Source organism: Pristiophorus japonicus, chromosome 2 (assembly GCF_044704955.1).
Source record: "Pristiophorus japonicus isolate sPriJap1 chromosome 2, sPriJap1.hap1, whole genome shotgun sequence".
In the NCBI taxonomy this organism is placed as follows: Eukaryota; Metazoa; Chordata; class Chondrichthyes; family Pristiophoridae; genus Pristiophorus; species Pristiophorus japonicus.
The window spans coordinates 372,303,292-372,328,356 of NC_091978.1; the positions used below are offsets into that span (position 1 = coordinate 372,303,292).

At 52.8% G+C, this 25,065-nt stretch overlaps 1 protein-coding gene across 4 annotated transcripts in view; it reads right to left on the reverse strand.

The window, feature by feature from the left end:
* The window catches only part of LOC139250860 (protein phosphatase 3 catalytic subunit alpha), a 400,550-nt gene that overhangs the window by 92,281 nt on the left and 283,204 nt on the right, over window positions 1-25,065 (reverse strand). For all 4 annotated transcript variants that reach the window (XM_070873139.1, XM_070873137.1, XM_070873138.1 and 1 more), the window contains exon 6: window positions 21,680-21,819. In XM_070873139.1, coding sequence (XP_070729240.1) covers window positions 21,680-21,819 — 140 coding nt within the window. The remainder of the gene's footprint in view (window positions 1-21,679; window positions 21,820-25,065) is intronic.

The following is a 25,065-nucleotide window of genomic DNA, read 5'->3' on the forward strand; positions in this document are numbered from 1 at the left end:
ACGCGAGAGAGAGGGGGGGAGAACGCGAGAGAGAGGGGGGGAGAACGCGAGAGAGAGGGGGGGAGAACGCGAGAGAGAGGGGGGGGGAGAACGCGAGAGAGAGGGGGGGAGAACGCGAGAGAGAGGGGGGGAGAACGCGAGAGAGAGGGGGGGAGAACGCGAGGGGGGAGGAGAACGCGAGGGGGGGGGAGAACGCGAGGGGGGGGGAGAACGCGAGAGAGAGGGGGAGAACGCGAGAGAGAGGGGGGGGAGAACGCGAGAGAGAGGGGGGGAGAACGCGAGAGAGAGGGGGGGAGAACGCGAGAGAGAGGGGGGGAGAACGCGAGAGAGAGGGGGAGAACGCGAGAGAGAGGGGGGGAGAACGCGAGAGAGAGGGGGGGAGAACGCGAGAGAGAGGGGGAGAACGCGAGAGAGAGGAGGAGAACGCGAGAGAGAGGGGGAGAACGCGAGAGAGAGGGGGAGAACGCGAGAGAGAGGGGGAGAACGCGAGAGAGAGGGGGAGAACGCGAGAGAGAGGGGGAGAACGCGAGAGAGAGGGGGAGAACGCGAGAGAGAGGGGGAGAACGCGAGAGAGAGGGGGAGAACGCGAGAGAGAGGGGGAGAACGCGAGAGAGAGGGGGAGAACGCGAGAGAGAGGGGGAGAACGCGAGAGAGAGGGGGAGAACGCGAGAGAGAGGGGGAGAACGCGAGAGAGAGGGGGAGAACGCGAGAGAGAGGGGGAGAACGCGAGAGAGAGGGGGAGAACGCGAGAGAGAGGGGGAGAACGCGAGAGAGAGGAGGAGAACGAGAGAGGGGGGGAGAACGCGAGAGAGAGGGGGAGAACGCGAGAGAGAGGGGGAGAACGCGAGAGAGAGGGGGAGAACGCGAGAGAGAGGGGGAGAACGCGAGAGAGAGGGGGAGAACGCGAGAGAGAGGGGGAGAACGCGAGAGAGAGGGGGAGAACGCGAGAGAGAGGGGGAGAACGCGAGAGAGAGGGGGAGAACGCGAGAGAGAGGGGGAGAACGCGAGAGAGAGGGGGAGAACGCGAGAGAGAGGGGGAGAACGCGAGAGAGAGGGGGAGAACGCGAGAGAGAGGGGGAGAACGCGAGAGAGAGGAGGAGAACGCGAGAGAGAGGGGGAGAACGCGAGAGAGAGGAGGAGAACGCGAGAGGGGGGAACGAGAGGGGGGGGGGAGGGAGGAGAAGGGGAGGGGCCATGGGAAAATGCTTAGAGGAAGAATGTAAAAGGGAAGGAGAGAGAAAGAAAGAGAGAAAGATAAGAGTACATAATATCTGTATTTATACATTTCTTCCCGACCTCAGGGCGTTCCAAAGCACTGCACAGCCAATGAAACACCTGCGCAGGGAAAGATCCCATTATCAGCAGGTAATGTGCCTTTTGTTGCTGAACATTGAGGGATAACTGTTGATCGGGACATCACAATTACACTCACTGCTCTTGTTCAAATAATGCCACTTGACGAGCAAACGACGCCTTGAGTTAACGCCTCATCTAAAAGACAGCACCTCTGACAGTGCGCGCTCTCTCAGTACTGCCCCTCCGACAGTGCGGCACTCCCTCAGTACTGCCCCTCCGACAGTGTGGCACTCCCTCAGTACTGTCCCTCCGACAGTACGACGCTCCCTCAGTACTGCCCCTCCGACAGTGCGGAGCTCCCTCAGTACTGCCCCTCCGACAGTGCGGCACTCCCTCAGTACTGCCCCTCCGACAGTGTGGCACTCCCTCAGTACTGCACTGGGAGTGTCAGCCTGGATTTGTGTGTTCAACTTCCTGGAGTAGGACTTGAACCCACAACCTTCTGACTCAGAGGCGAGAGTGCTGCCCACTGAGCCAAGGGTGATACTTAACCAAAAGGGAAATCTGGCCAATCCCGAGCCACTTGCAGAATACTTACCTTTCCCACTTTGTACTCAGCACAGTTTCAATAATTGAACAGCTGTTATTAAGATAAACCCACTCGAGCCACTCAAAAACCATCAGCTGAGCTGCTTGTGGGTGGATGCATTGTATTACTAAGATTGGCATAATTATCTTGCTCCATTCTGCTGTGTATTTTTAAAAGGCCACTCCAAGTTTGTTACAGATTGAATAGCAGTAAAGATTGTGTTTAGGACACCAACATTTGCTATCCCAATAACAGGTAGAGTCTGAATGCAAGGCCGGCATTTATTGCCCATCCCTAATTGCCCTGAAGTGTCTTGCTGGGCCAGTCCAGGGGCAGTTAATGGTCGATCACATTGCTGTGGGTCTGGAGTCACATGTCGGCCAGACCGGGTAAGGGTGACAGATTTCCTTCCCTAAAGGGGCATCAGTGACCCAGATGGGTTTTTACGACAATCCGGTAGTTCCATGGTCACCATTACTGACACTGGCTTTTTATTCCAGATTTATTTAATTAATTGAATTTAAATTCCCCAGCTGCCGGGATGGGATTTGAACTCATGTCTCCGGATCATTAGATCATTAGTCCAGGGTTACTGGTCCAGTAACATCACCACTGTGCTAGAGCGCGGGCCCTGCAACATCATGGGCCACCTCGACCTGAGACACAACACCAGGTCGGGAGCATAAGAGCTGGAGTACCGGTACAGCTTCCAGCGCGAGGCACTCCAAGTGTGCGGGGCGACTAGGTGATGTCATCAAAACCCAGGAAGCCGTTTGAAGCGTGGGCAGGAACATCGGCGGGGCCCAGGTACAGCGGAGGAGCGGCGAGAGATCGGGGCGGAGGAGCGGCGAGGGATCGGGGCGGAGGAGCGGCGAGGGATCGGGGCGGAGGAGCGGCGAGGGATCGGGGCGGAGGAGCGGCGAGGGATCGGGGCGGAGGAGCGGCGAGGGATCGGGGCGGAGGAGCGGCGAGGGATCGGGGCGGAGGAGCGGCGAGGGATCGGGGCGGAGGAGCGGCGAGGGATCGGGGCGGAGGAGCGGCGAGGGATCGGGGCGGAGGAGGAGTGGTGAATGAGGGTACGGGGCCCAGGAGAAGTGAGGGCCCGGGGGCACCATGGCTCAGCCCACACTGCGATATGTGAGCGCACTGGGTCCGTGCAGCAGAGCTGGTCTCCAGTCGTCCTGGTTAACCCTTGCCCCTGGACCAAGACCTCGCTCTGTCAAGCCCCGTGTGGTGGCTGGTGTGCAACGGTCACCCCACGTTAAAAAAAATCCACGCACAGTTCATCTTTCACCCCTGGAGTTCAGGACTGGAATATCGGTCCTTCATTGAAACATCTGTAAACTCATCCCTTTTGGTGTGGAAGCAAGTCATCCTCGCTCGAGGGACCGTCTGTGATGGTGATGATGACGATGCTACCATGTGGAGATGTACCAGATCAGCTCTGAATCACATTATTCCAAAGCCTGGCCTGCTTCCCATCTAAACTCCGTGTCCTAACTCGCACCAAGTCCCGCTCACCCATCACCCCCTGTGCTCACTGCCCCGTGTCCTAACTCGCACCAAGTCCCGCTCACCCATCACCCCCTGTGCTCGCTGACCTACACTGGCACGGATATGATGGGCCGAATGGCCTCCTTCTGTGCAGTAAATTTCTATGGTTCGGTGATTCTATGGTTGGCTCCCAGTATGGCATGGCCGCGATTTTCAAATTCTCACCCTCGTGTTCAAATCACTTCATGGCCTCACCAACGTTTCTGTTAAGCTGCGCGGCTAGGCAGACACTCAGCGATCTGGAGGTCCCACCAGTGCTGCTGTCCATCATTCAATGGAAGAAATCTGAACAGGCGGCACAGCTAATTAACGGGACCGCGCGCAGAAAACAATTACAGGAACCATTGGGTCTCGCCCCTCCCTATCTCCAATCTCCTCCAACCCTACAACCGCCCCTCCTCCCCCCCCTTGAAGATCTCTGCACTCTTCCAATTCTGGCCTCCTGCGCATCCCCCGATTTCCATCTTGATCAGCTCCGCTGGGCAGGGCCACATTGTCCGCATGCCTGACACGAGACTCCCAAAGCAAGCGCTCTACTCGGAACTTCTTCCCGGCAAACGAGCCAAAGGTGGGCAGAGGAAACGTTACAAGGACACCCTCAAAGCCTCCCTGATAAAGTGCAATATCCCCACCGACACCTGGGAGTCCCTGGCCATAGCCCGCCCTAAGTGGAGGAAGTGCATCCGGGAGGGTGCTGAGCACCTCGAGTCTCGTCGCCGAGAGCGTGCAGAAACCAAGCGCAGGCAGCGGAAGGAGCGTGCGGCAAACCTGTCCCACCCTCCCCTTCCCTCAACCACTGTCTGTCCCACCTGTGACAGGGACTGTGGCTCTCATATTGGACTGTTCAGCCACCTAAGGATTCATCTTTAGAGTGGAAGCAAGTCTTCCTCGACTCCGAGGGACTGCCTATGACGGATGATTCCATCGCTCCACCATTGGTGGCTGTGCCTTCAGTTGCCTGGGGCCCCAAGCTCTGGAACTCCCTCCCTAAACCTCGCTGCCTCTCCAAGTTATTCCTTAATACCTACGTCTTTGTTGATGCTTTTGGTCACCTGTCCTCATAAACCTCCTTACGCAGCTCGGTGTCAAATTTTGTTTGATAATTATTCGTGCCGAGTGCCTTGGGACATTTTACTGCATTAAAGGCGCGATATAAATGTAAATTGCTGTAGTTATTGAAGTGATAAATAGCTTTCAAGCATCCGGGCACACTCTGAAATACAAATTGTCCTGTGAAAGGATATCCTTATCAATATCACTGACCGTCTCAGATGACCCTAACTCATTGAACCAGATTGACTTTTAAAATGAAAACATGATGCTGACCGAACCCCAAGCTGCCACATATCCAGGGGAAGGCTGCGTGCATTATCGCTTTCATCTTTTGCACCTTAGTTAGCTTAAAAAAATATAATGCGCACTGTCCAGCTGACACATTCGAATCAGAACTGCCCAGAATTCAAACCGTGTCACTCTAATTAAAGTCAACATTATGCTTCATGATTCCAGGATCCCGGCCTGAAAACTCTGGACGTACAGCCTAAATATTCTGGGATTTAGGAATGGCAGGGGGATGAACTTCAGCCAATTGTGAAGGATGCAGGATGTAGCAAGACGCTGACCATGACAGAGCCCGGATCCAGACCCACGCTCCCGGGAAGCAACAGGAAGGTGACATTATTGCCTTTACTGCCACCAGTTCCGTGCAGAGTGGCATCAGCTCCTCTGGTACGTGGAGCACGTTTATCATCAGATGCATTGACTTGTAAAGAGCTGTCAAACATCTCGGGGATTGGTAAGTTACAGGTCGATCCCTCGCGATAAACTGCGTGCTATACAATGCGCTTCCGTGCTCAGTTTATCAGAAATCATGAGAGAGAGAGAGAGAGAAAGGAAAGGAAAGAGACCTGCATTTCTACAGCGCCTCTCACAACATCAGGACGTCTCAAAGCGCTTTACAGCCAAATGAAGTACTTTTGGAGATGTGGCCACTGTTGTAATGTGGGAAACGCGGCAGCCAATTTGCACACAGCAAGCTCCCACAAACAGCAATGTGATAATGACAATTTGTTTTAGTGATGTTGGTTGAGGGATGTTGGGGTAAAAGGAAGACTTCTCTCCCTCGGGGCGGACTACCTGATAGAGGTAATCGACACCTCGCCCGCTGCCCTCCGTATAACGACCACAGAATTAAACAAACGAATCCTTCAGTTTAACTGGTTTTATTTCGAGCAAATGCAAGGGAAGGTTCAATCGTGGAACCTTCAAAATCCAAGAGGTTTCCAGTATAATTTGTACAGGTTTTGGAGAGAGGCTACCCTCCTGCAAAATCATCGCTAGGTCTATTGTTATCGGCGGCGTTACAATGATTTGTCGACTGACTCTGAGTGGTAAATGCAACTGTCCATCTCCCATCATATGTGCATTGTGTTGTTCCGTGATTTGCACTTTGCCACAGTCTATATGTCGCCTGAAGTAACTGTTCCAAAATACTGCTCTTTTATCTCTTCCTCAGAGACTTCTAATCAAAATTGTAACTGCTAACTTCAGCTGTTTTGTTAAGTGTTACTAAGGTTAACCATACAGTTTTAATGCGTTATAAGTGTGCTATACCGATAAAAGCAAGTGTTACATACATAGGCAATTATTCCTCAGACCCTCCTTGATACTGATTAGGTCACTACCTTCAGCATTGTGTTATGACCACCTATCTGTCTGCTCTTTGCCTGCTACAATTCTATATATTACTCTCCCCTGCTCGGAATATTGGCCGTGGGACTTTTTACGTCCACCTGAGGGGGCAGACGGGGCCTCGGTTTAACGTCTCATCCGAAAGGCAAGAGAGAGAAGAGAGGATCTGCACCTACTGCTGAAGATGAAAATGAAAACACAGCTCATAAAAAAAAAAAGCTGGCAAAACAGACGGCCGAAGTCTGGCGGTCGGCACAGAATGTCATTCCACCCGAAGCAGCTTCCCACCAATTACAGCTCCCCAGCCTGCCCCATTCATCAGGTGAGTCATTAAAGCTCGACATCAAACGGCAACAGCAACTCAGCCAGCCCCATTACCTCAGGCTCAGTGACCTGCTCGCTGTTTGATAAATGCAAACGTTGTTCCTCCACTGTAACGTACAGCATTTGCTCCACAGCATGACAATTAATTATTCAATATTCAGCAGTAATCACATTATCGGACAGAGAAAAGAAAACATATTTAAGTTACTAAACTAATGAAACATTTATTATCCCCGACTGAAGCATGAAATGTTAACTTTTTTCAATATGATCTTTCTTAGAGCTCTATAAAAATAGCACTCAGTTTATTAAGAATATATTGGCTCTCTGCAGTGGGAACTTTATTACAGTGAGAACAGATCATGCTGCAGGAAGGGAAAACAGTGCTTTCATTAACGTCTGCACTCTAACTGCTCACATCTTAAAATGTTCCTCTATATAACAACATCAGAAATACGATCATGGCTGATCTGATCATGGACTCAGCTCCAATTCCCCGCCCGCTCCCCATAACCCCTTATTCTCTTATCGTTTAAGAAACTGTCTATTTCTGTCTTAAATTTATTCAATGTCCCAGCTCCCACAGCTCTCTGAGGCAGCGAATTCCACAGATTCACAACCCTCATTGGAAGAAGTTTCTCCTCATCTCAGTTTTAAATGGGTGACTCCTTATTCTAAGATTATGCCCCCTAGTTCTAGTCTCCCCCATCAGTGGAAACATCCTCTCTGCATCCACCTTGTCAAGCCCCCTCATAATCTTAGACATTTCGATAAGATCACCTCTCATTCTTCTGAATTCCAATGAGTAGAGACCCAACCTGCTCAACCGTTCCTCATAAGTCAACCCCCTCATCCCCGGAATCAACCGAGTGAACCTTCTCTGAACTGCCTCCAAAGCAAGTATATCCTTTCGTAAAAATGGACGCAGTATTCCAGGTGTGGCCTCACCAATACCCTGTATAACTGTAGCAAGACTTCCCTGCTTTTATACTCCATCCCCTTTGCAATAAAGACCAAGATACCATTGGCCTTCCTGATCACTTGCTGTACCTGCATACTAACCTTTTGTGTTTCATGCACAAGTACCCCCAGGTCCCGCTGTACTGCAGCACTTTGCAATCTTTCTCCATTTAAATAATAACTTGCTCTTTGATTTTTTCTGCCAAAGTGCATGACCTCACACTTTCCGACATTATACTCCATCTGCCAAATTTTTGCCCACTCACTTAGCCTGTCTATGTCCTTTTGCAGATTTTTTGTGTCCTCCTCACACATTGCTTTTCCTCCCATCTTTGTATCAGCAGCAAACTTGGCTACGTTATGCTCAGTCCCTTCCTCCAAGTCATTAATATAGATTGTAAATAGTTGGGGTCCCAGCACTGATCCCTGCGGCACCCCACTGGTTGCCAACCAAAGAATGAACCATTTATCCCGACTCTCTGTTCTCTGTTAGTTAGCGCAGTACTGTACTGGGCGGCCCCTTATTTTGAGACTATGTCCCCTAGTTTTAGTTTCCCCTATGAGTGGAAACATCCTCTCTGCATCCACCTTGTCGAGCCCCCTCATTATCTTATACGTTTCGATAAGATCACCTCTCATTCTTCTGAACTCCAATGAGTAGAGGCCCAACCTACTCAACCTATCTTCATAAGTCAACCCCTTCATCTCCGGAATCAACCTAGTGAACCTTCTCTGAACAGCCTCCAATGCAAGTATATCCTTCCTTAAATGCGGAGACCAAAACTGTACACAGTACTCCAGGTGTGGCCTCACCAATACCCTGTACAGTTGTAGCAGGACTTCTCTGCTTTTATACTCTATCCCCCTTGCAATAAAGGCCAACATTCCATTTGCCTTCCTGATTACTTACTGTACCTGCATGCTAACTTTTTGTGTTTCAGCAGTGACTACACCCCAAAAAGTATTCCATTGAATGAAGCGTTATCAAACACAACTTGATACTGAGCCACACAAAAAAATATTACGACAGATGACCAAATAAGCACTGTGGGAGCACCTTCACCGCACGGACTGCAGCGGTTCAAGGCGGCGGCTCACCACCATCTTCTCCAGGGGCAATTAGGGATGGGCAATAAATGCCGGCCTTGCCAGCGACGCCCACAGCCCGTCAATGAATGAAAAAAAAACAGTTGCAGTATGCAATCAGAAATGATAATTCTTACCCAAGCCTTTTATCATAAGCACGGACATAGTCATCATCATCACAGGCAGTCCCTCGGAATCGAGGAAGACTTGCTTCCACTCTAAAAACGAGTCCTTAGGTGGCTGAACAGTCCAATACAGGAACCACAGTCCCTGTCACAGGTGGGACAGACAGTGGTTGAGGGAAGGGGAGGGTGGGACTGGTTTGCCGCACGCTCCTTCCGCTGCCTGCGCTTGGTTTCTGCATGCTCTCGGCGATGAGACTCGAGGTGCTCAGCGCCCTCCCGGATGCACTTCCTCCACTTAGGGTGGTCTTTGGCCAGGGACTCCCAGGTGTCGGTGGGGATGTTGCACTTTATCAGGGAGGCTTTGAGGGTGTCCTTGTAACGTTTCCTCTGCCCACCTTTGGCTCGTTTGCCGTGAAGGAGTTCCGAGTAGAGCGCTTGCTTTGGGAGTCTCGTGTCTGGCATGTGTGGTCAGTGCTTTAATGCTGGGGATGTCGGCCTGGACAAGGATGTACATAGTATAACCATTCTAAACACTGGCCATCTCGACATGGATGCCGATGCAATAGGTAGCAGTGACTGACTGGTGTTGGTTACGTTTCTGCAATAGGATCAGTCCCGAACATCATTTGCGGAGAAATTCATGTTGCCGACAGTTTTGAAGGTGGAAAGGAAAGTGATAACAGGAACCCATTGCAGGAGACGGCATGGCACAGCTTTGCAAAAATTAAAAACCCGTTTTTGGCAACAGAGTGTGTAACAGGCAGCTCGAGACTTGTGCCCGAGGTTTGAACCCCCAGTACAGCATCATTTCCTCACAACACATTGCGCCCGAATTCGCGGCCCCTACAGGCGTGTACGAGGTGCCCACGTACCCGTGGGGTCCCGCAAGTTCCGGGTTTAGGTACGCGAAGCGCCCGTGCTTAAACCCAGACCTTGCGATCCATCAAGAATCCTCTCGCACGCATCCAGCAGTAAAGGGCCTCCTCACGTGGAGAATCGGGCTATTTGCCCAACGAATGCCCTCGAAATTCTTACACCTGATAAAAGCAGGCGTAAGGCGTAAAGTTCATCAGCGCAAGACTTTTAAAGTACAGAAAAATAACTTTAAAAAAAATGTAAACATTTAAAATCCTCTGAAATGAAGTTTATTTTTAGACCATTTAAAATATATACATTTATTTTTCAAAAATTAAATTTTTTGTTTTAAGTAATGAATTAAATTTCATTTTGATTAGTTTGAAATATGTGATGTTTTTTAAAAATGTATTTTCTGTGTGTGTGTGTGTGTGTGTGTGTGTGTGTGTGTGTTTGTGTTTTGGGGGAATTCCCGTTCATACTCACGGTGATTCCGTACATACAGAACTGACCACAGGTATGAATGGGGATCCCTGGACTCTGATTGGTTGGGCCGGCCCACGTGATCCCAGGGATGTGTATGACGCGCCTGCGTACCTGGGATAGGTGGGTGTGACGCAGGCCTTCGCCGAGGGGCCCAGGACCGCAAGTCTCTGAACCTCCCGGACCACCAGGTAACTTGGTGGGAATTGATACGTCCTTACTATACAGTATAAATGCACACGAGGCCCATACTTGAGAGAAGGTCACTCTGTGACCAGCTACCTTTATTACCAAGGCCTCAAGAGACAGACAGTGGGTGGAGCTTCCTCTTTTATACCGGAAAGTCCAGGTTAGGAGTGTCTCCCACAAGTTCGCCCCCCTATGGTCAGTGTTCTCAAGGTGTACAACTTTGGTCAGCTTATACATGGGTTACAATGACAGTTGAATACATGACAGGAATGTTTGTGGCCAGCAGACCAATCCCCGCAAATTGCGGGCCGCCAGGTTTCACATCACACAGATTATTCCAGGGAGCGGATGCCAATCTCCAGGACTATTATTTAGTGCATTCAATAGTGCCGCAGCTTAATTTGCTGTTGGTCCCTTGTTCCAAATAGTGAGCCGCTCACTGCTCCGTAAGAACACGGGCAAACCCCACCCGTGCCCCCCAGGGATGGTGTGGCCGGGTCCGTGTCTCTGCACCATCAGGAACGTGCGGAGATGTGAGTGTCGGAGCAGTGTTCCCTTTAGCTTTTTGGGGGTGTAGGAGCAGATGCCGGCTCCTTTAAGGGGCTGCGTGGACTATTCAAATTTCCGCACCTGTCAGCCATGGCTCAGTGGGCAGCACTCTCGCCTCTGAATCAGAAGGTTGTGGGTTCAAGTCCCACTCCAGAGACTCAAGCACAAATCTAGCCTGCGACTCCAGTACAGTACTGAGGGAGCGCCTCACTGTCGGAGGGGCAGTACTGAGGGAGTGCCGCACTGGCTGAGGGGCAGTACTGAGGGAGCGCTGCACTGTCGGAGGGGCAGTACTGAGGGAATGCCGCACTGTCGGAGGGGCAGTACTGAGGGAGTGCTGCACTGTCAGAGAGGCAGTCATCAAAGGCAGTCCCTCGGAATCGAGGAAGACTTGCTTCCACTCTAAACATGAGTCCTTAGGTGACTGAACAGTCCAATACGAGAACCACAGTCCCCGTCACAGGTGGGACAGATAGTCATTGAGGGAAGGGAGGGTGGGACAGATTTGTCGCACGTTCCTTCCGCTGCCTGCGTTGGTTTCCGCATGCTCTCAGCATTGAGACTCAAAGTGCTCAGCGCCGTCCCTGATGCACTCTCTCCACTTAGAGTGGTCTTTGGCCAGGGACTCGCAGGTGTCAGTGGTGATGTCTCACTTTATCAGGGAGGCTTTGAGGGTGTCCTTGTAACGTTTCCTCTGCCCACCTTTGGCTCGTTTGCCGCGAAAGAGTTCCGAATAGAGCATTTGCTTTGGGAGTCTCATGTCTGGCATGCGGACAATTTGGCCTGCCCAGCGGAGCTGATCGAGTGTGTTCAATGCTGGGACTGTTAGCCTGGTCGAGGACGCTAACGTTGGTGCATCTGTCCTCCCAGGGGATTTGTAGGATCTTGCGGAGACATCGTTGGTGATATATCTCCAGCGACTTGAGGTGTCTACTGTACATCATCCATGCCTCGGACCCATACAGGAGGGCAGGTATTACTACAGCCCTGTAGACCATGAGCTTGGTGATAGATTTGAGGGCCTGGTCTTCGAACACTCTTTTCCTCAGGCGGCCGAAGGCTGCACTGGTGCACTGGAGGCGGTGTTGAATCTCCGCATCAATGCCTGCTCTTGTTGATGAGAGGCTCCCGAGGTATGGGAAATGGTCCACGTTGTCCAGGGCCGCGCCGTGGATCTTGATGACTGGGGGGCAGTGCTGTGCAGCGAGGTCAGGCTGGTGGAGGACCTTTGTCTTACGGATGTTTAGCGTAAGGCCCATGCTTTCGTGCGCCTCAGTAAATACATCGACTATGTTCTGGAGTTCAGCCTCAGAATATGCGCAGACGCAGGCGTCATCCGTGTACTCTAGCTCGACGACAGGTTGGGGTGGTCTTGGACCCGGCCTGGAGACGGCGCAGGTTGAACAGGTTCCCACTGGTTCTGTAGTTTAGTTCCACTCCAGCGGGGAGCTTGTTGACTGTGAGGTGGTGCATGGCGGCGAGGAAGATTGAGAAGAGGGTTGGGGCGATGATGTAGCCCTGTTTGACCCCGGTCCGGACGTGGATTGGGGCTGTGGTGGATCCGTTGGTCAGGATCATGTCGTCGTGGAGCAGGCGGAGGATGGTGATAGACTTTTGGGGGCAGTCGAAATGAAGGAGGACACTTCATGGACCCTCGCGGTTGACAGTGTCAAAGGCCTTTGTAAGATCGAAAAAGACCATGTATAAGGGCTGGCGCTGCTCCCTGCATTTTTCCTGCAGCTGTCGTGCTGTAAAGACCATGTCTGTTGTGCCCCGTAGGGGACAAAATCCGCACTGTGACTCCGGGAGGAGCTCCTTGGCCACAGGGAGTAGACGATTGAGGAGAACTCTAGCGACAACTTTCCCAATGGCTGATAGCCGGGAGATTCCCCTGGAGTTGCCGCAGTCGGACTTGTCCCCTTTTTTAAAGATGGTCACAATCACTGCATCGCTGAGATCTCCCGGCATGCTCTCCTCCCTCCAGAGAGAGATGAGGTCATGTATCCGTGTCAACAGCACCTCTCCGCCATACTTCAGTACCTCAGCAGGGATTCCATCCACACCTGTAGCCTTGTTATTCTTGGTGTTTTATGGCTTTGCCCACCTCGTGTAACGTTGGGGTCTCACTGAGGTGGTGGCGGGTCACATGCTGCGGGATGGAGTCGAGAACACTCAAGTCAAAGGCAGCGTCTCGGTTGAGGAGATCTTCGAAGTGCTCCTTCCAGCGAGCCCTGACAACCTCGGTGTCCTTGATGAGTGTTTCCCCGTTCTTGGCCAGGAGTGGGGTGGGGCCTTGGGAGTTTGGACCGTAGGTGGCCTTGACTGCGATGAAGAATCCTCGCATATCGTGGCTGTTGGCCAACTGCTGTATCTCCTGTGCTTTCTCCATCCACCACCTGTTCTTTAGGTCCCGAGTTTTTTGTTGGTCCCGAGCCTTGAGCCGTCTGTAATGTTGTTTTGCAGCTCCCTAGTTGGGTTGTTGCTTGAGGCTCAGAAATGCTCAGCGCTTGCGATCTATTAGTTCTTAGATCTCCTGATCATTCTCATCAAACCAGTGCTGAGGGAGCGCCGCACTGTCGGAGGGGCAGTACTGAGGGAGCAGTACTGAGGGAGCACTGCACTGTCGGAGGGGCAGTACTGAGGGAGCGCCGCACTGTCGGAGGGGCAGTGCTGAGGGAGCGCCGCGCTGTCGGAGGGGCAGTGCTGAGGGAGCGCCGCGCTGTCGGAGGGGCAGTGCTGAGGGAGCGCCGCACTGTCGGAGGGGCAGTGCTGAGGGAGCGCCGCGCTGTCGGTGGGGCAGTGCTGAGGGAGCGCCGCGCTGTCGGAGGGGCAGTGCTGAGGGAGCGCCGCGCTGTCGGAGGGGCAGTGCTGAGGGAGCGCCGCGCTGTCGGAGGGGCAGTGCTGAGGGAGTGCTGCACTGTCGGAGGGGCAGTACTGAGGGAGCGCCGCACTGTCGGAGGGGCAGTGCTGAGGGAGTGCAGCACTGTTGGAGGTGCCGTCTTTCGGATGAGACGTTAAAACCAAGCTCCCATCTGCTCTCTCAAGTGGATGTAAAAGATCCTGTGGCACTATATCGAAGAAGAGCAGGGGAGTTAGCCCCGGTGTCCTAGGACCAATATTTATCCCTCAATCAACATCACTAAAAACAGATTATCTGGTCTTTATCACATTGCTGCTTATGGGAGCTTGCTGTGCGCAAATTGGCTGCCGCGTTTCCCACATTACAACAGCGACTAAAGTTCCACTGTACTGCACTGGTTGTGAAGCACCTGGAAACGTCTGGTGGTCGTGAAAGGCGCTATGGAAATGCAAGTCTTGCATGCGGGATGTTTCCATGTAAGAGCCGGTGAGCTGGTTGTCTGGGTTCCCCAGAGCATCGCAGCTTCATGAGAACGTTGCACCTTTGGTGACATTTACGTCGAGAGAGATGGAATCACAGAGAGCAGCATTCATCAACGTGTTACAATCAGACAGGACACTTTTTGGCGGAGTTGATCAGTGGTGGCACTTTATGCCAAAACCTCCCGACTGAATCATTCTTCAGGCCACGTGGCAAGGTTTATATATATTTTGGCATTTCTTTTCTGAAGCAGGCTTGGTGCAGTGCCTCGCAGCCACTGACGTAGGTGTGGGGATTGTACACGTGTTAGTCATTACCATCACAGGTCAGTCTCCTTCCTCTCAGTCACGATGCAGCCTATGCTGATTAAGCTCAATCCAAATTAAACACATGAACGTCACACTGAACAAACCTCCCTGTGCCACGTGTCCACAATCCTGGGAAGAAAAAGGAAAGACTTGTATTTATATAGCGCCTTTCACAAAGACTGGATGTGTCAAAGCGCTTTAGAGTCAATGAAGTACTTTTGAAGTGTAGTCATTGTTGTAATGTGGGAAATGCGTAGCCAATTTGCGCACAGCAAGCTCCCACACACAGCAATGTGATAATGACCAGATAATCTGTTTCAATGATGTTGGTTGAGGGATAAATATTGGCCCCAGGACACCGGGGATAACTCCCCTGCTCTTCTTCAAAATAGTGCCATGGGATCTTTTGCATCCACCTGAGAGAGCAGACGGGGCCTCGGTTTAACGTCTCATCTGAAAGACAGCACCTCCGACAGTGCAACACTCCCTCAGCACTGCCCCGCCGATAGTGCTGTGCTCCCTCAGTATTGCCCCTCCGACAGTACGGAGCTCCCTCAGTACTGCCCCTCGACAGTGCGGAGCTCCCTCAGTACTGCCCCTCGACAGTGCGGAGCTCCCTCAGTACTGCCCCTCGACAGTGCGGAGCTCCCTCAGTACTGCCCCTCGACAGTGCGGAGCTCCCTCAGTACTGCCCCTCCGACAGTGCGGCACTCCCTCAGTACTGCCCCTCCGACAGTGCGGCACTCCCTCAGTACTGCCCCTCGACAGTGCGGAGCTCCCTCAGTACTGCCCCTCGACAGTGCGGAGCTCCCTCAGTACTGCCCCTCGACAGTGCGGAGCTCCCTCAGTACTGCCCCTCGACAGTGCGGAGCTCCCTCAGTACTGCCCCTCCGACAGTGCAGCGCAGCACTGTACTGGAGGGTCAGCCTAGATTTACTTGTTCAAGCCGCTGCAGTGGGACTTGAAGTCATAACCTTCTGACTCTGAGGTGACAATGCCACCCACTGAGCTACGGCTGAAACTAAAGAGTCGGGTCAACTCGATCCAGAAACTGGCCGGATCCACATGGGGAGCAGACGCTGAGACCCCCGGTGTGGCAGCACTGACTCTGATGTACTCTGCAGCCGAGTACTGCTCTCCAGCACGGCTATCCAGTCCGCACGGCAAATCCGCTGATGTCCAGCTGAATCCTACTCTGAGAATTATCAGCGGTACGCTTTTATCGACACCAACACCTTGGCTGCCCGTGCTGGCAAACATCGCACCACCACACCTACACCGCAAATACACCGTCTCCAGAGAATACAACCCCGACACCAGCAAAGACCTGCCGATCCAGGCCGACTGGAACAACCTACCACCAACCCGTCTCCAATCCAGGCGGCCATTCTGGACCGTGGCCAAAGCCCTTCAGCGATCTGCCCTCAGCCTCGATGACCAGCGGCGAAATACTTGGAAGAATTGCGACACACAGAATGGATTCCTTATCGAGGAGCCCACAGCACAACCTGAAGGATCAAACCTTCCTCGCAAACAGTGGACAACCATCGACCGCCTCAGAACCGGTCCCGGTCGATGCTGCACCTTCTCCATTGGTGGAAGATTAAAGCCTCCCCGTCCTGTGACTGTGGAGCTCCTAATCAGACCCTGGAGCACATCATCGAGCACTGACCTCAGAGGGAATTCACAGGCAGCCTACAGGATATCCACGCTGTTACACCGGGAGCTTTGGCTCTGGATATCCGACTGAGATATTGACATTTGATTTGCTTTGCTGCTAAAATTGGAAAGACTGAACAAACGCACAGGGATGTCTCAGAGAGCGGGTGAGGGGGGGGCGATAGACACAGCATGCAGGGATTGTGGGGGAATCTGCAGCAGTTATAACCCTCTAACCTGGTGCTAATGTCACCAAATGATGGCATCACAAAGCACCGTGGCCTGTGATGTGAAACTGCTCGAGTTCATGGTTTGCCTTCTCACTCAGTCGCACCTCGATGGTCCAATATCCCAACTGGGACTGTCTCGTTCTCATGGTATGATTGGCTCGCACTGTTCTCACCAGCTCACTTTTAAAATTAATTAGCGGGATGTGACCGTCGCTGGCAAGGCCGGCATTTATTGCCCATCCCTAATTGCCCTTTGAGAAGGTGGTGGTGAGCCGCCTTCTTGAACCGCTGCAGTCCGTGTGGTGAAGGTGCTCCCACAGTGCTGTTAGGGAGAGAGTTCCAGGATTGTGACCCAGCGACGATGAAGGAACGGCCGATATATTTCCAAGTCGGGATGGTGTGTGACTGGGAGGGGAACGTGGAGGTGGTGGTGTTCCCATGCGCCTGCTGCCCTTGTCCTTCTAGGTGGTAGAGGTCGCGGGTTTGGGAGGTGCTGTCGAAGAAGCCTTGGCGAGTTGCTGCAGTGCATCTTGTAGATGGTGCACACTGCAGCCAGGGGGCGCCGGTGGTGGAGGGAGTGAATGTTGAAGGTGGGGGATGGGGTGCCAATCAAGCGGGCTGCTTTGGCCTGGATAGTGTCGTGCTTTTCGAGTGCTTGTAGGTTTAGGCTACAGTGTAAGTGTAGGTGTAGTGATGTGTGTAGGGTTTGACCAAGTGGAGGCAAGATATCTGCACATGGGAAGCATGAATAATGATCTACTCCCACTGAGTGTACATCTCCAGAACTTCGGGGAGAAACTAGAGTCGGGTCAACTCGATCCAGAAACTGGCCGGATCCACATGGGGAGCAGACGCTGAGACCCCCGGTGTGGCAGCACTGACTCTGATGTACTCTGCAGCCGAGTACTGCTCTCCAGCACGGCTATCCAGTCCGCACGGCAAATCCGCTGATGTCCAGCTGAATCCTACTCTGAGAATTATCAGCGGTACGCTTTTATCGACACCAACACCTTGGCTGCCCGTGCTGGCAAACATCGCACCACCACACCTACACCGCAAATACACCGTCTCCAGAGAATACAACCCCGACACCAGCAAAGACCTGCCGATCCAGGCCGACTGGAACAACCTACCACCAACCCGTCTCCAATCCAGGCGGCCATTCTGGACCGTGGCTGAAGCCCTTCAGCGATCTGCCCTCAGCCTCGATGACCAGCGGCGAAATACTTGGAAGAATTGCGACACACAGAATGGATTCCTTATCGAGGAGCCCACAGCACAACCTGAAGGATCAAACCTTCCTCGCAAACAGTGGACAACCATCGACCGCCTCAGAACCGGTCCCGGTCGATGCTGCACCTTCTCCAGGGGTGGAAGATTAAAGCCTCCCCGTCCTGTGACTGTGGAGCTCCTAATCAGACCCTGGAGCACATCATCGAGCACTGACCTCAGAGGGAATTCACAGGCAGCCTACAGGATATCCACGCTGTTACACCGGGAGCTTTGGCTCTGGATATCCGACTGAGATATTGACATTTGATTTGCTTTGCTGCTAAAATTGGAAAGACTGAACAAACGCACAGGGATGTCTCAGAGAGCGGGTGAGGGGGGGGCGATAGACACAGCATGCAGGGATTGTGGGGGAATCTGCAGCAGTTATAACCCTCTAACCTGGTGCTAATGTCACCAAATGATGGCATCACAAAGCACCGTGGCCTGTGATGTGAAACTGCTCGAGTTCATGGTTTGCCTTCTCACTCAGTCGCACCTCGATGGTCCAATATCCCAACTGGGACTGTCTCGTTCTCATGGTATGATTGGCTCGCACTGTTCTCACCAGCTCACTTTTAAAATTAATTAGCGGGATGTGACCGTCGCTGGCAAGGCCGGCATTTATTGCCCATCCCTAATTGCCCTTTGAGAAGGTGGTGGTGAGCCGCCTTCTTGAACCGCTGCAGTCCGTGTGGTGAAGGTGCTCCCACAGTGCTGTTAGGGAGGGAGTTCCAGGATTGTGACCCAGCGACGATGAAGGAACGGCCGATATATTTCCAAGTCGGGATGGTGTGTGACTGGGAGGGGAACGTGGAGGTGGTGGTGTTCCCATGCACCTGCTGCCCTTGTCCTTCTAGGTGGTAGAGGTCGCGGGTTTGGGAGGTGCTGTCGAAGAAGCCTTGGCGAGTTGCTGCAGTGCATCTTGTAGATGGTGCACACTGCAGCCAGGGGGCGCCGGTGGTGGAGGAGTGAGTGTTGAAGGTGGGGGATGGGGGGCCGATCAAGTGGCTGCTTTGTCCTGGATGGTGTCGAGCTTCTCAAGTGTTGTTGGAGCTGCAACTCATCCAGGCAAGTGGAGAGTGTTCCATCACACTCCTGACTTGTGTCTTGTAGATGGAGGAAAGGCTTTGGGGAGTCAGGAGGTGAGACACTGGCCGCAGAATACCCAGCCTCTGACCCGCTCTTGTGGCCACACCGTGCTCTGCACCCCCACCCCGCACAAAAAAATACAGCTAGTCTCTAACCTCATCATCCAAGTTATGACAAGAAACTTTGTTCCAATTTTTTTTTTTTTTTAATTGAATTCCCAATGACTTACATTTACATATATTTTTCATGAAGCCATTATACATTTTGATTGCACAGCGCTTGTGGGCAGTGGTTATAACTAGGGAAGTGGATGTACCAGCGTTCTTAATTCCTCACTGGGCTTTTATAGGTTTGGGTTCTGTCCCATAGCCTTCCCTCCCAACACTTGCTTCACAACAGACTCTTCTACATGTGATGACAGAGAGTTATAAAATAAACCAGGCACCGCAAAATAATAATAGATATACAGTCTACTCTTTATCATTCACTTTGGCACCAAAATAAAAGAATTTGAATAAGGTACAACAGATTGCATATATACAGCATCTTCAAATGCTCACCCTTCACCCCCTGTTCTTGCTGCCCCGTGTCCTAACTCACACCCAGTCCCACTCACCCATCACCCTCTGTGCTCACTGCCCCGTGTCCTAACTCACACCCAGTCCCGTTCACCCATCACCCCCTGTGCTCACTGACCAGTGGTTGAGCGATTATAATCAGGGATGCTCAAGAGGGCAGAATTTCAGGAGTGCAGACATCTCGGGGGGTTGTGGGACTGGAGGAGATTAGAGAGATAGGGAAGGGCGAGGGCCATGGAGGGATTTGAAAATAAGGATGAGAATTTTGAAATCAAGGCGTTTATTAACCGGGAGCCAATGTAGGTCAGCGAGCACAGGGGGGTGATGGGTGAGTGGGACTCGGTGCGGGTTAGGACACGGGGCAGTGAGCACAGGGGGTGATGGGTGAGCGGGACTGGGCGAGAGTTAGGACACGGGGCAGTGAGCACAGGGGGTGATGGGTGAGCGGGACTTGGTGCGAGTTAGGACTCGGGGCAGTGAGCACAGGGGGTGATGGGTGAGTAGGACTCGGTGCGAGTTAGGACTCGGTGCGAGTTAGGACACGGGGTGGTAGAGTTTTGGAGGAGCTAAAGTTTACGGAAGGTGGAATGTGGGAGGCCGGCCAGGAGTGGTTTGGAATGGTCGAGTCTAGAGGTAACAAAGGCATGGATGAGGGCTTCAGCAGCGGATGAGCTGAGGCAGGGGCGGAGACGAGCGATGTTACTGGTGGGGAAACAGGCGCTCTGTGTGACGGAGTGGAGATGGGGTCAGAAGCTCGGGTCGTGGTGGAGCAGGTTCCGAATCGCCGGTTGCAACCAGAGACAGTGGCAGGGGAGGGGAATGGAATTGGATTGGGATTGCTTGCGGAAGTTTGTGGCCCAGGGAGGATGGCGAAGATGGCGGCCTCAGTCTTCACAATGTCTAATTGAAGGACATTGTGGCTAGTACAGAACTGGACATCGAACAAGCAGGCAGACAGCAGAGAGACAGTGGAGGAGTTCAGAGGGGTGTACGCGGGATAGGGTTGGGTGTCGTCAGTGTACATGTGGAACTACTGTAAATAATACATTAATGTAGGAGTTCAGCACTAAAAATGTTTTAATCGTCTGATAATTTGACTTAAGCAACTTGAAATAGAGTAAAGGAAAAAGATTAAAAGCAAGCAATGACATTAAAAGGAACATAGGATGGAATACTTGCTGCAGCGGCAGCAGCCCTGACCTTAACTAACGCCCGACACCATTGCTTGATGATGTGATTGAGCTCACAATCTGGTTTTAAAAGCAGATTTCGGAGCAGGAGGGGGCCATTCAGCCCCTCGAGCCTGTTGCGCCATTCAATGAGATCACGGCCGATCTGTATCGTAACTCCACCCACCCGCAAAAAATCTGCCGGTTTCCCAATCTGAAATGAACAATGGAACTCGCGTCGACAGCTTTCTGTCGGAAAGCGCTCCACACTCCTACCAACCCGAGTGTGAACAAGTGCATCCTAACTTCGCTCCTCAACAATCTGGCTCTGATCTTAAGGTCATGGCCCCTTGAACTCCTGTGTCCGGAGCGCTAATCCGGGTTCTGGATTCCTGGTCCAGCACGTCACTGCTTCCCCGCCCTTTCCAAGGGCGCCAATACCATCGAGACTTGTCCACCAGCAGAAAAAGTTTCTCTTCACCCTAACAAATCGTTTCCAAATCTTAAAAATCTCAAACAAATCACCCCTTCATATTCTACATTCCCGGGGACACAAGCCTGGTTTATGTCATTTCTCCTCGTCATCTCACCCTCGGAGCCAAGGTAACTCTCCGGTGAACCTGTGCTGCAGTCTCTCCCAGGCCAGCGTCACCTGTCGAAGGTGTGGTGCCCAGAGCTGTACACGGTGCTCCAGGTGTGGTCTAACCAGCGAGCACCATCGGGGCAGGCCGGGGGGCGGAAGGAGCAGTGTGGCGGTGTACCAGTCCAGGGAGCAGCCCGTGCTGGAGCAGGAGAGCAACGGCAGTGAAGAGGGACATCACCAAGATCCGGGTCGGTGATTGGAGCGTGGGCAGGTACAGCAGGAGCGGCGAGGTCGGGGCGAAGGAGCGGCGAGAGATTGTAGAGGGATGTGATCGAGGCCCAGGAGAGGCGCGAGTTCGGGGCCCAGGGGCAGCACGGGCCCAGCCCACACTGCGATATGTGAGCGCACTAGGTCCATGCAGCAGAGCTGGTCTCTAGTGGTCCTGGTTAACCCTTGCCCCTGGACCAAGACCTCGCTCTGTCAAGCCCGTGTGGTGGCTGGTGTGCAACGGTCACCCCACGTTAAAAAAAATCCACCCACAGGCATCTTCCACCCTTCAGGATGTAGTTCGGGATCTGGAATATTAGGTCCTTCATTGAAACTCCTGTGAACTTTTTGGTGTAGAGGCAAGTCATCCTCGGCTCGAGGGACGGCCTATGATGATGATGATGATGGTCAACCAAAGCTTTGTTCGCACAACATTCGACAATAAGGCTTCCGTAGACAGCGAGTGGAAATAATGGGCCTTACCTGTAGAAGTAGGAGCAACCCCGAACTGTGTTGTGAGTAAAATGTTCCTGTGACTTTTCGTTGCCAAAGTCTTCTAGTGGGTCGGACCACAACAGGTCACACATGGGTCCGTAAGCAGGGGGCTCTTTGAATCTTTCTAACTACAAGGAAGAAAATACAAATTAAAAACAGCGAATAAAGCAAGGTGGAGAAAAGACAGGCACAGTGTGTTACCGGGGTGATCGGAAACACCCAACTCCCATTTCAACCTTCGGAGAGAAGAAGCCAGAAAGCCAGTGAGCGAGGACCGGTTATAAATAAATTACATTACACCATTGCAGCTGTGTTGGTGAGAAACTTTTTTTATTTATTCGTTCCCGGCACGTGGGTGTCGCTGGCAAGGCCGGCATTTATTGCCCATCCCTAATTGCCCCTTGAGAAGGTGGTGGTGAGCCGCCTTCTTGAACCGCTGCAGTCCGTGTGGTGAAGGTGCTCCCACAGTGCGGACTTTGCCGTAGCGGTTTGGTACAGCTGAGTGTCTCACTGGGCCATTTCAGGGCAGTTAATGGTCGATCACATCGCTGTGGGTCTGGAGTCACATATCGGCCAGACCGGGTAAGGGCAGCAGATTTCCTTCCCTAAAGGGACATCAGTGAACCCGATGGGCTCTTTTACGACCACCTGAGGGGGTCAGGCTGGTTTAGTGCCTCATCTGAAAGGCAACACTTCCAGCAGTGCGGCGCTCCCTCAGTACTGCCCCTCCGACAGTGCGGAGCTCCCTCAGTACTGCCCCTCCGACAGTGCGGAGCTCCCTCAGTACTGCCCCTCCGACAGTGCGGAGCTCCCTCAGTACTGCCCCTCCGACAGTGCGGCGCTCCCTCAGCACTGCCCCTCCGACAGTGCGGCACTCCCTCAGCACTGCCCCTCCGACAGTGCAGCGCTCCCTCAGCACTGCCCCTCCGACAGTGCGGCGCTCCCTCAGCACTGCCCCTCCGACAGTGCGGCACTCCCTCAGTACTGCCCCTCCGGAAGTATGGCACTCCCTCAGTACTGCCCCTCCGGCAGTGCGGCACTCCCTCAGTACTGCCCCTCCGACAGTGCGGCACTCCCTCAGTACTGCCCCTCCGACAGTGCGGCGCTCCCTCAGTACCGCCCCTCCGACAGTGCGGCACTCCCTCAGTACTGCCCCTCCGACAGTGTGGCACTCCCTCAGTACTGCCCCTCCGTCAGTGCGGCACTCCCTCAGTACTGCCCCTCCGGAAGTACGGCACTCCCTCAGTACTGCCCCTCCGACAGTGCGGCGCTCCCTCAGTACTGCCCCTCCGACAGTGTGGCACTCCCTCAGTACTGCCCCTCCGGAAGTACGGCACTCCCTCAGTACTGCCCCTCCGGAAGTACGGCACTCCCTCAGTACTGCCCCTCCGGAAGTATGGCACTCCCTCAGTACTGCCCCTCCGGAAGTACGGCACTCCCTCAGTACTGCCCCTCCGACAGTGCGGCGCTCCCTCAGTACTGCCCCTCCGACAGTGCGGCACTCCCTCAGTACTGCCCCTCCGGAAGTATGGCACTCCCTCAGTACTGCCCCTCCGGCAGTACGAGTAATGGTCGCCATGACTAACGTTGGCTTTTTTAAAATTCCAGATTTTATTTAATTAACTGAATTTAAATTCCCCCAGCCGGGGTGGGATTTAAACTCACGACCAAATACTCTGCTCCTACCCCAAGACACAGCCACTGTACATCAATCATTGCCCAGCACTCTCTGCTACAACCGGGGATTGAAAAATAATTCCAATCTTTAATGTTAAGGCACCAAAGAAAATTCTCTTTCAACTCTTTTTAAAAAAAAAAAAATACTTTTTATTAGCAACGCTGGTCTTTAATCAGCAATAGTGCACAGAATCCCAACCAATGCATAATTTAATGCATTTCCAATTAAACCACATTATAAATCAAGAGCTGTATAGGAAACAGAAGACTTGGGGCCAAAAATCTGTTTTTTCCCCGGCCCATGAAGCGTATCTGGCTTGAATATCATTCCCCAAAGGCTTCCAATAGATTTGCCTGTCTAACAAAACCCGAAACCAGGGACATACAACTTTAAATAACTGCCAGGTAAATTCAGAATCAGCTGCCAATCAAATTCTTCCTTCAAAAGTTCTCAGAAGTATTTGAATTGAATGGTTTGGTCTCTCACCCTCGCTCTCAGCTGGGACGATGCAACTAAAACCCGTATTATTGCAGTCAGCTGTGGCTTTGTAGACAGCACTCTCGCCTCGGAGTCAGAAGGTTGTTGGTTCAAAACTTCCATTCCAGAGACTTCAGCACATAAATCTGGGCTGACACTCCCAAACATCATCATAGGCAGTCCCCCGGAATCGAGGAAGACTTGCTTCCACTCTTAAAAAGGAGGTGACTGAATAGTCCAATACGAGAACCACAGTCCCAGTCACAGATGGACAGACAGTCATTGAGGGAAGGGGAGGGTGGGACAGACAGTCATTGAGGGAAGGGGAGGGTGGGACTGGTTTGCCGCACGCTCCTTCCGCTGTCTGCGCTTGGTTTCTGCATGCTCTCGGCGATGAGACTCGAGGTGCTCAGCGCCTTCCCTGGATGCACTTCCTCCACTTAGGGCTGCAGTTTATCAGGGAGGCTTTGAGGGTGGTCCCTTGTAACGTTTCCTCTGCCCACCTTTGGCTCGTTTGCCGTGAAGGAGTTCCGAGTAGAGCGCTTGCTTTGGGAGTCTCGTGTCTGGCATGCGGACAATGTGGCCTGCCCAGCGGAGCTGATCAAGTGTGGTCAGTGCTTCAATGCTGGGGATGTTGGCCTGGTCGAGGACGCTGATGTTGGTGCGTCTGTCCTCCCAGGGGATGTGTAGGATCTTGCGGAGACATCGCTGGTGGTATTTCTCCAGCGACTTGAGATGTCTGCTGTACATGGTCCATGTCTCTGAGCCATACAGGAGGGCGGGTATTACTACAGCCCTGTAGACCATGAGCTTGGTGGTAGGTTTGAGGGCCTGGTCTTCGAACACTCTTTTCCTCAGGCGGCCGAAGGCTGCACTGGCGCACTGGAGGCGGTGTTGGATCGCGTCGTCAATGTCTGCTCTTGTTGATAAGAAGCTCCCGAGGTATGGGAAATGGTCCACGTTGTCCAGGGCCGGGCCGTGGATCTTGATGACTGGGGGGCAGTGCTGTGCGGTGAGGACAGGCTGGTGGAGAACCTTTGTCTTACGGATGTTTAGTGTAAGGCCCGTGCTTTCATACGCCTCGGTAAATACATCGACTATATCCTGGAGTTCAGCCTCTGTATGTGCGCAGACGCAGGCGTCGTCCGCGTACTGTAGCTCAACGACAGGTTGGGGCGGTCTTGGACCTGGCCTGGAGACGGCGAAGGTTGAACAGCTT